The sequence below is a fragment of the Mugil cephalus genome, chromosome 21 (assembly GCF_022458985.1).
Source record: "Mugil cephalus isolate CIBA_MC_2020 chromosome 21, CIBA_Mcephalus_1.1, whole genome shotgun sequence".
NCBI classification, from domain to species: Eukaryota; Metazoa; Chordata; class Actinopteri; order Mugiliformes; family Mugilidae; genus Mugil; species Mugil cephalus.
Window position 1 is genome coordinate 12,147,820 of NC_061790.1, and position 15,140 is coordinate 12,162,959.

The window sequence follows — 15,140 nt, forward strand, 5'->3', positions numbered from 1 at the left end:
GTGTTCCCTAGAGCACAGTGGTCTCAATAATGGTGAAGTAGAAAAAGTTCATTAAACACATAATTTCAGACTGAAAGTGACTTTAGTTCAGCGCTATAGATGAAAAGTATTATTTCTGGGAGAACTTCACCTACTACCAAGGTGCGTGAAGACGGAAAACAAATTGTAGAAAGGTCAAGACTCTAGCAGCACTTGTAGTAAATGGAAGAAATTTATTACGCGGTTCGGCCCATGGCTTCCATCAGGGTCATCCACCTACTTTAGCTCAATGCCCCAAAATTAACATATGGTGGAAAATGACATAGACGCCATAAAATGTGCCATTAATAGACTAGGCAGCAAGTAGATTCCTGCTCCATGAATAAAGCTACATTTCTTCTATTACTACACTGTAGTGGTTCTAGTATGCTTTGAGCACTCTATGTTTTCTACATAATCCCATTTCATTAGATAGCACACAGAAAACATGCTGCAATGATTGCAACTGTGCAATCACATGGCAGTGTATTTAAAAATGGAGAAGACTCATAATATAGACTTTATGGGGTCATCATAGTAATGACGTGATACGTCTCTGATATAAATGGTTCAGTAGCACCAGGCTTAGCGAGGCATGTCACTCGATAGGCTCTAATGGTGTTAGGTCGATGAGGGTTACAGTAGGAGTGAAGTCATATCTGGCTGCTGCATGAGTGAGGTACCCTGTCTGTGAATCTCTGCATTATGACCATATACTGTACATAAATGTAAAGACGCAGCATGCACAGCTGCAACACAGATCCAAAATATGAAAATTTCTTTTAAATATGAATCTATTAAAATAGACTTAGTCAAATGATGCTAGTTAAATAAATTAGCATCCAGCATTTTATCAATTCAGTTATGCAAAACTGGCAGCATTTAATGAACAAGAACAGTCTTCCTCTTTCAAGATTTTTTTATTTTATTTTACAATGTCGGGCCTTGAGGTGGCAACTGATGAGAGCACGATGGGACTATTTGTGGCACTACTGTAACCGGGGTGTAACTATTGGAGACATGGTGTGTATTTCCTGTGGCGTGAAGAAACAGGCAAGGGTGGAGTGCAATGGCAGCTATGTGCCTGAAAACATATAGAGGCCTAGACTCCTGTCAGTCTGTCTGTGCTGAGAAACTAAGTTTGGCGTATAATTCACGCCCAAACCCTCAAGCAGCCATGACCTCTCATCATGCACGCCATGAGAAACATAATAGTTCGTCTACTCAAGACTAAATCTCTTTGTTAACATGGTGTACTCTTCAGCATCTGCTCTTCTTCTGTTGTCCTTCACATTGTATCCTGCACCCCCTCCCTCCCTCCCTGTTCTGTTGCATACATGTTCATCTAAATACAGACTCTGTTTCCATGTAAATGTATCTGTCAGTGTTTCATAGCATGCAGACAAGGATATGGTTTTAATAGTTTATAACATATGGTGCATCTGCGTACAGGACAAAACACACTTAATGTTATGCATGACATTTTGAGTGTTACTTGAGAAGATTAAAAAAAATTTACCACAATTTTTTGCAAAAGCTACAGCATGATGTTAATTACTTTCACTATTGAATACTACATTTATACTGTGTATTTCAATTATTGCATTGTTTTTTTATTTAAGTAAAAGTAAAACTTTCACCGTGGGTTTCGATATATATTCAAACAACATGAGATGCCGAGACCTTCATGTCTAAAAAAGGCACCTCATTTGGTAGGTCAGTGATTGGTTTATGTGAGGTCAGGTTAGGCCACCCTATATATTATATCTTCATACAAGCTACGCATCAAATGGTACTTTTCATATGGGTTCAGTCACACCACACTGTCATGCTAATTAGCTGCTCCTTTTTTCAACATACTGACCTCATAAAGTACTCAGAGTCCTTTGGTTTGCAGTTTTTGTTCCCCATTAGTTTACTCAAAAATCACAACAACGTCAAACTTAATCTGTTAAGATTTTGGTTTTGACTGCCATTCAAGAACAGAGTTGTCCTGAAGCCATGTCAGTATTGTCTACGCCGTTGGCTTTGGTTTATTGTTGTTAAAAAGAGGACCCGTGAACCTTCAGCCCTACGTCATCAGGTCTCTTTTTTTTGCCTGAAAACATCCTTAAAGAATGACAGTGCCGCCGCCATGCTTCACTGTGGGGGCGGCGTTAGAGGGTACATTGATGTCGATGACAGACATGTGCTCACAGATAAAAAATTCAATTAAATTTTTATACGCCGTTTGGCAAACTCCAAGTAATATAATCTGCCTTTTACTCACAGCAGGTTCTGTCTACGTGACTGACCACCGAGGGCGGATTAATGAAGAACAGCTGAAAATGGTAAAATCTTCACATTTTCTGCATGTGCTATATCAGTTTACACCGGTTCCAATGGTCTTTCACTTGACCGCTCCAGATAAACTTTATTGAGGCCACTGAGTTCATCAAAGCTTTATAAATGGTTATATACCCTTGATCTGATTTATGCCTCTAAACAATGTCATCACATGCATCAAGTGAGTGGACATAATGACTTGTTCTTTTTACTGAGGTTCAAAACTTGGTCAAAGAACAGGCAAAAACTGAGGTGATTAGGGGTGAAAACCTCATGTAAAAATTATACAGAAATTACACACTTAGTGTTAATTTACTTGTTCAGACATTTCTTTGTTCATTTTCAGCTTTGTTAGATCCAGTCCTCCTTACATATGGCACGTGACACTAGTTTAAAGGAGTAATGAAGATTGTTATGATTGTGGCATACACAGATATTAAAGGAAGCAGATGTATATGAATTATCTCAAAGCAGAAACACAACATTTGGCCACTTTATCATGAATGAATATACAGTGCACTCAGTCCCATGGAAACTCTGGCCTATTAAGCCGTGTTTCTCATTCAAGTCACAGACCGACTGCACACACTGTGGTTTTCTTCACTTGGCAAATGCTGCTGCTCAGCAGCTTCTAGTGGCGACGTTGTAGAAAATAAAGAAATAGACTTTCCAGCTTCTGTCATTGCAGGTGCATTACAAGGAGAATGTGTTAACATATTCTGTGTTATGCCTAATTCATTTCATAATGTGAGTTTCTTGATGATCTGTGCGCTCAAGCTCGGCAATAACAATTCTTTTGAATTGATACAAGTGCACGGTTTGTAAGAGCTGATGTTATTAACAGAAATGTAAAATTTTGCCCAAAAACATCAATGTAAAAACAGCTGTCACTCCATCATTGGCAAGTTTTCAACAACAAATCTGTCTGGACCACGGCATGTAAAAAGGTAGTCGAGGACTTCACTTATTTATACAAGAGCGCCATCCTGTGGACACTTGAGGTACACTACCCTTGAATTTGTGGTTTTTAGCAGACAGGACTATTGTCAGTGTGGTTTCTTCTCCTTATTATATATATATATCGCCATGAAAAAATTAAAAAAAAAAAAGAAGAGCCAGCATGTGATTTTAAATCATAAACATTTTAATAACTTGACAAAACACCACACGGTTAACACCAAACAGACAAAATGACTTAAGTGATTCGGCAGTAAGACACAAACAGTGAAAAGTTGACAGTTAAAATAATAGCAGCTGGAGCGACAGAGAAAAAAACTGAGCGTGTGAGAACAGTTTGAGCCGGTCCAAGTACGTGTCAATGCCGGCGCTTTGATAGTAGCCCTAAGGAGAGTACTGTGACAAGAAATAGAAATCTAAATGTGTCTCTACATATTTAACCTAATGCTTTCCAGTGGTTCTGCCAGCAGCCTTTCAGCACTTGAGACTGCTCAAAACAACACAAGCATGTCCTTATTAAAACAAGACTTTCACACTAAAACAGAGGGAATTCAGCCTTTGTCCTTCTCCTACACTTAAATGTATGCACACACACACGCACACACACGCACACAAACTTCAGTTTAAATTAAAATTAGGCCCTGATTAAGCTGGAACCTAATCAGCACAGCAGGAGAAAGTAAATAGTTTAAACCTTCTGGTACATAAAGTGCTACATTTAAGCTTGATTTATACACTCAAAAAGACAAAAAAAAAAGTTTTTTGACACAGCAGAAAAATCAGCCACATCAACAATGAGCTCAGACAGCAAAGTATAACTTCAAAGAGGTCACATTACGCTGTCACAACTGCGGCAGTGACAGCCTTTGCTGCTCAAACAGATGCATAATTAACCAGTGCCCCACGTATTGCTTGCTAAAACCAGTTTTTGCAGAAAAAGGGCACTGAAACACTAGTTAAAAGTCCCCTTGAATTGCTTTTTTTTTTTTTTTTTTTTTTTTTTGCTATTTCTGGGTGAAACTCAAATTGGGGCAAAGGCCTAAGCTATGATCCACAAACAGGTGAAGTACAACAAAGATCATCCCACGATCATGTTCAGCTCATATTAAGTGGGTGAAAACACACACGGTGACACAATAAAGGTATTTTTCCTTTCATGTGACTTTTAAGGATGCATACTGGTTTCCTAACCTTTTTGATCAACTTGAACAGCTCTCATCCGGAGGCCTGACGTCACTACTATCTATTCACACTTCTGTTACAGTGCACTGTCCATCAGGACTGCGTGAGCGCAGGCTGACGGCCGAGCTCGAAGGCCTGCCCCTCGGAGGAACTCTGGTCGGCTGGCTCTGTCTTTGCGCTCTCTGCTCGTGTCTACTCTGCGGCATCGAACCCGCTCTCCCGTTCTCTTTTTCCTCCTCGCTCTCACTGCTACCAGATGCACACTCGTACGCCTCGTCGTCTCCTTCCACCTCTTCACCCTGGGGCTGGCCGATCAGAAGCTGGGAGAAAGACTCTTCCAGCCCTGAGGGTGACGGGGACGGGCGACGATTGAAGGGATGCCCCAGGAGTGTTACAGGCCTGACGGGAGGTAGAGACGCCATAATCCCTAAAGCGGACGACTGGGATTGTCCCGCAGAGTCCGATCCATCAGCCGAACAGACGCGTTCGGCTGCTGCCGGGGCAACAACTGGCACGGCAGGGATGGGGACGGGTTCAGCATCTAACCTCAAACCCGCAACCCCCTTCTTAGGGATATCCACAACATCCCTCTTTATCTTACGCTTGCGACCACGCTCATTTCTCCGATACTGCACCATGGCTTTCAGATCGGCCACGTAAAGAAACCCCGCGATCAGCATTTCTGTGCTCTCCTTGCCCTTGGCGTGGGCCTCCTCCAGCTCTTGGCTGGTCCTCTCGTCATACTGCCACCAGCCGTTGCGGCCCTCGTAGTACCACGCGTAGTCTCCACGGGAACCGCCCCCGGTCCCTCTGCCTCGGCTCAGCCCCGCGGCCGCCGCCTTCAGCTCTTCGGGCGAGAGGAGGTCAGGCCGCTCCAGGAAGTCCTCCGGGATTTCCTGTCGGCAGAGAGCGCAGCGCTTGCTCTGCCAGGAGGCGCCTTTCACGCACAGGAAGCAGAAGACATGGCAGCACGGGAGCCGCACGGGGTGAATGCAGCTCTGCAGGCAGATGGCACACTCCGGAGGGGAGGCGGCGGGGCTGGGAGTAGCACAGTGATCTCCCGCTTCTTCCCTCAGCTTGGACGGAGCCAGGGCAGCCACTGACGGGCTGACTTCTCCACAGCCTGCCATGCTGCAGAGAGAGAGAAACACTGTCATCAAACAGCTGGACACGCCGGCTTCCACTTGTGACTAGACAGATTTAGTGACAATTACATGAAATTGCACATCAGGTTAATCTGACATTTGTTGCTGTGTTGACACTTTCTGTACCGAAAATAACATTTAGAGTTTTACAAATATCTATGAAAATAGTTTTAGAAAGGTATCGTATGGCCAACATTTAAGAGACAAATAAAACACTAAGCCCAACTTTTCTTGTGGTTTATACAAACAACCAACCTAACAGGGCCTCTCGGTTTATTAGCGCTACCGTCCACACCCAACTAGGCTAACGTTAGCCAACTCGCTCATTAGCTAACACATAATTGTTTTAGGGACTGGATTTATTGCCTTATGTCAGAGGTATTTCTCTGTGGGGTAAGATTGAAACTAATCAACAGTCAGCTAAGCTCACACTTTGAGCTGACTAGCTACCGTGGTTAGCTCCGGTAGAGCTACCAGGCTAACTGCTAGCTGGAGGCTAACTGCTAGCTGTCATGTTGTTGTTGCTTCTTAAGAGTTGTATTCATTTTCCTCACCTGGACACGCAAAGCCGCTGGAAGCGTCCTCACCAGAAACACGGGTTGAGATGCTTAAACAGCCTCATTAACATTTGGATGTAAAGTTGGGAAGAACTACGCCAAGAAATGACAGCGCTCGCTGTGGGAGAACCGTAGCAGACGAGCCCAACTAACTTCACAGCTCCGGGACAGACCGCACGGCTCCAGGTCCTCGGTGTCACAGACTGACTGTAGTAGAGACACAGCCAATGAGACCGGGGCCAGCTGATTCACGTTGACACATGTTTTGTAGATCAGGTGGCTGCCCGTCGTTAGTCACGTGAATTTGAGAGTCGCATTTTCATTGTCGAAATTGTTATGCAACGTCTTATGTAGTAAACTCTACAACAACAATATATGAATTGTACGGTTAAACCCTTTGCATGAAAAATACATTGTTGTAGTCCCGAAAGACGAGAATACTTGTACAATAATGTATGTACATTTTACCACACTATCGATGAAAAAATATTTTTTTTGTGAAATTGAGTCCTTTGTAATATGAAAAAGACAGACAGACAGACAGACAGATAGATAAACAGAATACACAAAAAATATTCTATACTGGATTTTTGGCATCAAACACCATCAGTTATTTTTCCTGGAGTTTATTCAGTGGTTTTTCTTCAGATTGTCTTGGTTTTAATTTACAGGGAATTTATTTCAAAGGCCTGAAAATTCCATATTTACTGAATTGTTTTCTGTTAATTTTTTGCAGGGCTGAGGAACAAAGTCTTTATTGGAACAGTTTCTTGTAAATGAGATATTTAGCACGAATCCTCAAGAATTTGCAGCAATGAAGTGAGAGAAATTCTATCATGGCAGTCCTCCGGTGATGGTTTAGGATATAATTGCTGATCATATGAAATATCTCAGATCAGCTTAAGTTAAAAATGATGCAATGAAGATGATTAGTTTATAGGTACATGAACTTTATTAATGACAATTTAATTCATTTCTGTTATATTGTATAAGACAATTTTAATTTAGATTAATACATTTTTACAAGTGTTCAAGTCTTTAAATTACACAACGTGAAATAACAGGTTGAATATGGAGCTTTTGAAAAACTCATTACAACCTGCTACTGTATCTCTTTTTCATGACGCACTTTCTGATCTCCGACCCATGTGGGCGGGGGTCACCATGGAGCTTGCAGGACTCGTCGAATCTCCACCCCCCTCTTGGCCCACATGCTGTGTTTCCCCAAACACATGGGCCCCAGTCCGTTCGTCCCCCAACCTCACAGTGAGCTGGTCGGGAGCAGAACGACGCGTGTTGTCGTTCTCGTCGTCGTTGACGCGTAGATCTTGTTTGGGTTGAGATGCACTGGCGGGCTCGTTGTCTCAAATGCGCGGCGGACATCGGGAGAAAAGGAATATCTGTCACTTTGGGGGATGCACTGCATTAGCTGTGCGTCGGGCTCAAACCCGCTGGGGCAGGTGTGGTGGCACTGGCCGTGGAGAGAGTACATATCTGCCCCACACCTCGTGCACATGTTCTTCCTCGCACACACCTCACAGCCTGCAGGGCACTCTGATGGACACACACAAAGTATAACGCAGTGTAATTTACTGACATCATGGAGAAACGCGTTTCAGTGGCTATGTTTACATGGACACTATAACTCAGCTAATCAACCAGAATGTTCAGTCTGATTAAGAGACGAGTGGCACCGTCTTACCTATGCATTCCCGCAGTGCTGTGTTTGCTGTGAGCCCTTTCGGACAGCTGCTTTTACATCTGCCTCGGAACAGGAAGTGGCCCGGGTGACAGTGTGTGCAGAAATGTTCGCTAAAGCAAGATGCGCAGTCTGCTTTGCACTCTGCAAGACAGCAGGAATGACGCTGATCAGCAGATACTGACCACGGACACAAAAACATGACGCAGTTTGTTTCGGGTTTTTAATGCAAAGCGTGTCAAGGGATTCGTTCTCTGCAAAATCAGATCCATTTAACGCAGTCTCGTCTCATTCTCGAAATACTTTCAAATCCGCCACTCCTACACGCGTTCGCTGGTACCTACTGGAGCAGGTGCTGATGTGTGGCGAGCGCATGCCATAGTGGCCGCGGGGACAGGAGGACAGACAGGCGCCCCTCTGCCGAATCCCATCTAGCTCCAGGTGGAAGAAGAGACGAGGTTTACAGGACAAGCAGCCATTCAAGGCCGAGCATGTCGCACATCCTGACTGACAGACGCTGCTCACCGGAGAGCTACCTGTCACGGGTTAAAGGCAAATGCGGAATTTATGTTAGTGACGGGTTGAAGTCTGACTACAACAACGTTTTCTCTTTTCATCTGTGCAAATAAACTCGGCACACCGTGTTATTTACACTGAAACTTTAAAGGTTACTTGGTTTTATGGTAATAGATTCAAGCTTTGATAGTCGCAGAGTACAGGGGTAGATCCAGCAGAAACGTAGGACTTATTGTTCCCTGAAAGCTGGGAGAAAACGCGTATTGTCTCCATATGTCCATATTGTCTGCCTGGCAGTTTTCTATCTATAATAAGATAAAGCACATTTCACAAGAGTAAAAGCTAATACTATTGAAGATGTAAGCTTTAATACTTACGTCTGTGTCGCAGTATATTTGTGCCGTCTTGGCCTTCTGTAAAATCCATGAGGGGCAGAATCCAAATTAGAATCCACATTTTCCTTCCCCTTCAGTGCTGCAGTCATCCAGTAATCTGGCTTCACATCCCAAAGTCATATACATTTCAGAAAGTTAGTGTAGTTCTCAGTCAGTCAAATGGACCCATGTAGAGACTTTAAGTCTGAGTAACAGCAGCTGAGCGCAGACGTGTTTTCTTGAGGAAAAATCCCATGTGAATTCCATGAGATCACTCAAGCCGTCAGAATGCCATGAAGAATGCAAACAGAAGAGAAAGCATCATATGATGGTCGCAGGCTAAATCTAATATAAAGTTTGGTTAAGCCGCGGTGGGCTTGTTTCACACTCGCATTCATACTCCCACTCTCCTTTCTCGACCCGCCTACTGATCCATTATCACACCAGCGATCCCTCGTGTTCTAACCAGTACACCGACTGTGACTAATAACACTTAATGGAAATCCACCGCCATCTGTCACATACTCTTTCTTTATTAGGTATCTGGACCTTCCGTCTCCTAAACGTCTCCTCTCAAATCAAGTGTTTCGCGTTACTTCTCTTGGTCGGTCAGAGACATCTTGAGCTGCTTTTCCACTGCAGGGTGGGACTAGGAACCCTTAGGGTACCAACTTTCTCTAGGGGCTAGGATCACTTAGAAGTATTTTATGTGATTCTACTGCAGGAACTTTCTCTGGGGGATAGGATCATTTAGAAGTACTTGATGTGGTTCTACTACAGGAACTTTCTCTGGGGGCTATGATCATTTAGAAGTATTTGATGTGGTTCTACTACAGGAACTTTCTCTGGGGGCTAGGATCATTTAGAAGTATTTGATGTGATTCTACTACAGGAACTTTCTCTGGGGGCTATGATCATTTAGAAGTATTTGATGTGGTTCTACTACAGGAACTTTCTCTGGGGGATAGGATCATTTAGAAGTATTTAATCTGGTTCTACTACAGGAACTTTCTCTGGGGGCTAGGATCATTTAGAAGTACTTTATGTGATTCTACTGCAGGAACTTTCTCTGGGGGCTAGGATCATTTAGAAGTACTTTATGTGATTCTACTGCAGGAACTTTCTCTGGGGGCTAGGAACATTTAGAAGTATTTGATGTGGTTCTACTACAGGAACTTTCTCTGGGGGCTAGGAACCTTTAAAAGTACTTGATGTGGTTCTACTGCAGGAACCCTCTCTGGGGTCTAGGAACATTTGGAGGTGCTCTTTGCCTTTTCCACCCAAGTACCACGACTGAATTAACTTATAGAGAAATTATTTTTCCTCTACAAAAAGTTCATTTGCACCACCAGGTTGGACTCCAGCCGCTACCATTTCGTATAACAGCAGCAGAATCTTTACACGTCTTTAGACTGGGATGTAAACACAAACAACCCCAAGGATCCTTTTAGTTCCTTGTAAAAAAACAAACAACAAAACCCTTAGTTCTAGGAACTTTGGTTGTAAATGTTGCGTTTTAATCTATATGAGGATGAGGAACTTGAAAAAAACAACAACAAAAAACAACCCCAAAACATAATATACGTCAATAGCCTTTTGTGTATTAAAATAATTCTTTTCACAAAAAAACATAAAAGGTTTTTCAAATAACACAACAGAATCATACCCCTATTACTGTTATTACAACCATGCTAAAAATCTGGCACGACAGTCGGTTGTTCATGGTGCATGTTTAGAGTTTAGTGTACCTCATCAACAACACAAACCTCCCTGTCATCAGATCTACCATCTTCATCTTAAGTGGCAAATGTCGTAGCACAAAGGGAGATCATGAAAACATTTAATCCATCATAGAAATGCATAAATGTTGGAGTCAGTTTGACTTAAGCTGTGATGTTTTCCATTAGGACATGGGATTAGGAAATGAAAACCAAAACTACAGAATGATTTGTCTACCTCCCAGAGAGAAAACAAAACTAGAATGCTGGAGGTGTCAGAAAGGATGTGCGATTCCCACAAAAATGCTGGAAGGTGATGAAAGATCCCGTCCTCCGGCAGATTTTTTGTTTGGCATCCCGGTGTGTATTATCGATTGTTTTGGGAACTCTGTGTTTCTACTTCGAGAAAACAGATCTGAACTTGCCAATGCTCCAGTTTATGTAGCGGACGTTTCTGGGAATAGCTGTGATCAGTAATCTTTTCAGAGCCTGTCAATTCTTATTCCATCACACTTTGCTAACAGGCCAACATTAGTGCTATGGCGCGTGCTTATTTCTATATTCACTGTTAGAACAATTTTAGACTAATATGACGCTTTATCTGCAAAAAGAGGGTGTTTAAAACCATGTGTTCCTTATTAAGAAGGCAAGGAGAGTTCTTACTTCTTGGCTTGTCTGGAAAAACATCAAAAGATGAATCAGTAGGAGACTTGCAGAGGGATTTTGCTCTGGTGCTGATTTATCTATAAAAGGCAGAGCTAAGAGAAACGGCCAGAAGAGAGGAGCTGGAGAGGGTTACTCACGCTGGCTTAAAATGTCAATAGTAACTCCAACACGAGTGCGCACACATACACAGGAAGGCAAGCAACGCGTTTCTCAAATTCCCCCCAGAACAACGGCGAAGCTTAAAAGGAGGACAATAAAATAACACCTGAGGGGAGACTCTGGGTGTGCAGCCAGCTTACACAGGGTAACATCATCCATCAATCTGCGTGCAATAAATTAACAGACAGATCGGCCATCTAAAAACACACCTCTACCAGGAGGCTGTGCAGAGGTTTAACTCTATCGCCGCTAACTGCAGGCCGAAGAAAACAGAGGCAGTGTTAAAAAAAAAATAAAAAAGTTTGTCAAACATATGTAGATGTGTTATTGCATCTTGGAAGGCTCTGTTCATAAAAATACCTTAGAGGATAGCTAGAGAGGGACTCTTAAGAGAGGGGTGTTGAGGGCTCAAAGGGCAGATTGGTCTGCTCCACAAACTCAACCCACCCCTCCCCAATCTGACTGGAAATATAAACATGACAAGGCCACGCTCGCTGGGGTGCCAGATCAGATTCATGAAGAAAATACCCACTGGAAGGCAAAGAATGTCTAAACTGCAAGACAGAAAGTGGAGGTGGTTGTCCTGGAGGGGTTGAGGTTACAGACCAGTACAAAACGTGGAGACTCATCGGTGAAATATTGTCCCATTTGCATTTTTTTAGAATAAAACTCTTCTTCTGTGGTCTAAAGGAATGGCTGAACTCAGGCTGGAGTTTAAATAGGTCATTAAAAAGCTGGTCCAGTCTAATGCAAACCAGAAACAGCTTTGAATCACCACCTGCTGCCAAGGTTTTGGTGGAGCAGACATAACAGGCGTTTCAGCGGCGATATCGCAGACACTCTGCACCACGATCGGTACAATTTCATGACATTGCTTTGACCTTTCTTCCTCTCGCTCAGAAGGCAAACGTCTCGCTGTGGTGATAAGGAATGAGCGGGATATCATCTCAGAACACAGATAATATATGTAGCGTGAAGAACTGAGGAATTTGAAGAGGTTGTGAAGCATGCAGCTCAAAACACTACCGTGACGGGTGAAAGGAGAGGGAGGCCGAGACGCTAATGTGCTCTAAGCCATCCACAAACACAGCTGTTTTGTTATTGCTTGTATTGCATCCTCTGAATATTGATGTAAATATTCAGCGATCCATACTGTTTTTTTTTTTTTTGTTGTTGTTGTTTTGTAATTTTAAGCTTCCCAGCAAAGAAACCAGCAGTCATGAATGTGTTTTCCTATAAAAGTTATTATTTTTTTAGTATTTTAAGGTGTGGGACTGGAGCCAGTATAAGATCAAGGAATTTAATAGAACAAAAAGCTGCTATGACAGGAAACCAGATACAGAAAGTGTTGCACTTGCACTTGAAAAAAAAGGTCAAATCAAAAGTGTACAAATAAGACCTATTATAATATATATAACAAACAACAAAAACACTACTAGTATTGTATTCCACAATAATGTTCAGGAAACGCAAAGGTGATCTTCACCATCTTCATCCTCTTGCTTTTTTCAGCACTTTCTATAAAGACAGAAAGAAAACTTATGAAAGCCTATCTTCTGTTCAAAATAGAGATGCAGAAAAACAAAGTTTCAGTTCTGTTACAACCGTGGTTACATTTGATTGAAGTCAAACACAGGGATTCAGTGTAGAATGATTCAAATAACAGCGTAAAAATTAGTAAATGTTTGTGATTATTCGTAACTGAAAAATTAATAATAAAATGCATTTAATAGCTCTAGTAAACGACAAGCTGATCAGTACACTTAAGACATTTCCAAACACCTTCTGAGCATTTTCTTTACAAGGTTTCTCAGTTAACTTTTCTGGTGCACCTGCCTTTAAGCAAGTTGTTTCTAAACCACAGCATGGTGGTCGCTGCAGGGGGAGAGAGAAAACCAGTGAAATAACATAGAGGGAAACCGGAGAGTGTAGCATGGCTCTGTGTAAATGCAGAGCACCGCACGCATGACATGTTAGCTGGTTGCAAATGTCCACAGCCACTTGATGGCAGCGTCAAAAAATATGCGGAATGACCAGAAATGAAGCTCACTGTGGTCCGTGTTGGCGCCGCTGTCAATCTTTCAGGCTTTGCAAGTGATGTGGAAAAGACTGGACAACGAACTTGCTTCCGTTCTGCATGCATCCTTTGTATGCATTTTGCATTTCTCGTGTTAAATTCCGCAGTAGTCCTTCAGCTTCAAGTCGACATTTCAACAAATTGAATTGAACCTACACACATCACCAAGTGGTGAAACAGTGTCCGCCTGCTGTAGGACTGGATGAAAGCCCAACTGCATAATCAGTATAAAACACAACCACGTTGCTTATTGCTTTCTCGTCAGTGACAACGATTGATAATAACTCCGGGATGGGAGTGAACCATTTTTTAATGTTTTTGTGTGTGAAAGGGGCATGCTATAAGCTTGCATAGGTTTGAATACCACTGCCTAAAACAACTTTGTCAGTTACCTCAGCCCTTAACAGAGAGTTTGACAGTTGATCTAAATTCACTTAAGAAGACCGTGACAATAACTTTAAGCACAGGATACTATCATAAAAAAAAAACACCAATATACAGCATATGTCCCTATGAGAAGCACGATATTAAATGAGCTGCAGATTACAAACACTAGACAGGAAGTTCAAAATAAACACGCACCATGTTGACAGCTAATGGAGCTCCTTATATGGCCTTAAATCATTCTTTTTTGTATTTTAGTTATTTACTATACCATCGGTATTGTATTGTACAATTGCATTGTTTCTGTGACGTGACAATAAAATAGTTAAATTCAATAATAATTATTAAGATGTCAGAAATTTGTTTAAAAGAAAAAGGTCGAACACATTTCAAATAAAACTTTCTCACATGATATACCCAAAAACAACATAAATGAGAAACGTTTGAACCTCGGAAGTCCACTTAAATGTTTTCCAAATTTCTCTGAAGGCAGAGTTGAAATAAGCAACGACTGTAAGAAAATCTAATGAAAAATACTACTAACAAAGGTATTACCTAAACCAAAATGACAAGACTGCATTGTATTGTGTTGTATCCACACGTTTTTCTGTTATTTTGGCAACTCCGTTTTAGCCAGTTAGCTAGAATAAATAAGATGAACATTATAATAACCATGGAGGAGTTACAGGACTAATATATTACAATACGTGTTATAATATATTGTTTACCCCCTAGTGTTCCTAATGAACTGGCAGGTGAGTGTATATGACAAAAACATAAGTAAACCACACCACACAACCTGTTCATTGCCGTCCTGGTGAGTTAAAGTTACCTGTAAGTAAAAGCTATCCGGGAGTACTGTGAACTAACCTTAGAGACCGCTTTGATGTGCTGTGCTTTAATCGTTGCGGATTTTTCTCCAAAAGCTTGGGCCTTCGCCTCCTCCGCCAGGCTCTTCAGGAACACCACTGTCAGCAGTTCAATCTGAGGAGAAATTCACTTGTTATTTGACCAGCTGCTAGGTCATTTAGCTAGCTAACGTTAGCCTAACCCGAAGCGCAGAAAATATGTGGCCGTCTAATATTGCGGAGTCTTTTTTATTATTCAAGATTATTCAAGTAAGGGGAGACAAAATGAACGTTTTTTTAAGATATGTCGCTGTCTACCTACCATTGCGACTGACGCCGGACCAATGTTTACGTTGCTCTTCGATTTCGTCCTGATCGTACGCTTCAAATTGGGCGCCTTTTTCATCATTTTGGTAAAAGTGTTTTCGTCAAACAAAGCCCGACAATAAGTTTGTTTACGTTTTTCAATCTCCCGCCTCGCCGACTTCCGCTGCAGTTTCTTCTTCTTCGTGGGT

The 15,140-nt window shown here is 42.1% G+C and overlaps 3 protein-coding genes across 3 annotated transcripts; all 3 read right to left on the reverse strand.

The window, feature by feature from the left end:
• Positions 1–3,466: 3,466 nt before the first annotated feature.
• Positions 3,467–6,434, reverse strand: LOC124999346 (E3 ubiquitin-protein ligase rnf146-like). Its single transcript, XM_047574222.1, has 2 exons — positions 6,182–6,434; positions 3,467–5,613 (listed from the first exon to the last, which is right to left on the reverse strand). Exon 2 carries the CDS (start codon positions 5,610–5,612, stop codon positions 4,548–4,550), a length of 1,065 nt encoding a protein of 354 aa, XP_047430178.1. The 5' UTR covers position 5,613; positions 6,182–6,434; the 3' UTR covers positions 3,467–4,547.
• An 877-nt stretch (positions 6,435–7,311) lies between these two features.
• On the reverse strand, positions 7,312–12,452 carry LOC124998645 (R-spondin-3-like). Its single transcript, XM_047573082.1, has 4 exons — positions 8,777–12,452; positions 8,228–8,419; positions 7,887–8,027; positions 7,312–7,738 (listed from the first exon to the last, which is right to left on the reverse strand). The coding sequence occupies exons 1-4, from the start codon at positions 8,853–8,855 to the stop codon at positions 7,446–7,448; spliced, it is 705 nt and encodes a 234-aa protein (XP_047429038.1). The 5' UTR covers positions 8,856–12,452; the 3' UTR covers positions 7,312–7,445.
• Positions 12,453–12,602: 150 nt separating this feature from the next.
• On the reverse strand, positions 12,603–15,138 carry cenpw (centromere protein W). Its single transcript, XM_047573083.1, has 3 exons — positions 14,948–15,138; positions 14,648–14,761; positions 12,603–12,834 (listed from the first exon to the last, which is right to left on the reverse strand). The coding sequence occupies exons 1-3, from the start codon at positions 15,032–15,034 to the stop codon at positions 12,808–12,810; spliced, it is 228 nt and encodes a 75-aa protein (XP_047429039.1). The 5' UTR covers positions 15,035–15,138; the 3' UTR covers positions 12,603–12,807.
• Between the last annotated feature and the right edge of the window lie 2 nt (positions 15,139–15,140).

Coding starts and splice junctions, on each gene's coding strand:
- LOC124999346 (XM_047574222.1), bottom strand. CDS start 5,612: ATGGCAGGCTGTGGAGAAGTCAGCCCGTCAGTGGCTGCCCTGGCTCCG.
- LOC124998645 (XM_047573082.1), bottom strand. CDS start 8,855: ATGTGGATTCTAATTTGGATTCTGCCCCTCATGGATTTTACAGAAGGC. Junction 8,028..8,227: donor ACACATCAGCACCTGCTCCA/GTAGGTACCAGC, acceptor GCTGTCTTGCAG/AGTGCAAAGCAGACTGCGCA. Junction 7,739..7,886: donor AGCACTGCGGGAATGCATAG/GTAAGACGGTGC, acceptor TGTGTCCATCAG/AGTGCCCTGCAGGCTGTGAG.
- cenpw (XM_047573083.1), bottom strand. CDS start 15,034: ATGATGAAAAAGGCGCCCAATTTGAAGCGTACGATCAGGACGAAATCG. Junction 14,762..14,947: donor GTCCGGCGTCAGTCGCAATG/GTAGGTAGACAG, acceptor ATTTCTCCTCAG/ATTGAACTGCTGACAGTGGT. Junction 12,835..14,647: donor ACATCAAAGCGGTCTCTAAG/GTTAGTTCACAG, acceptor CTGTCTTTATAG/AAAGTGCTGAAAAAAGCAAG.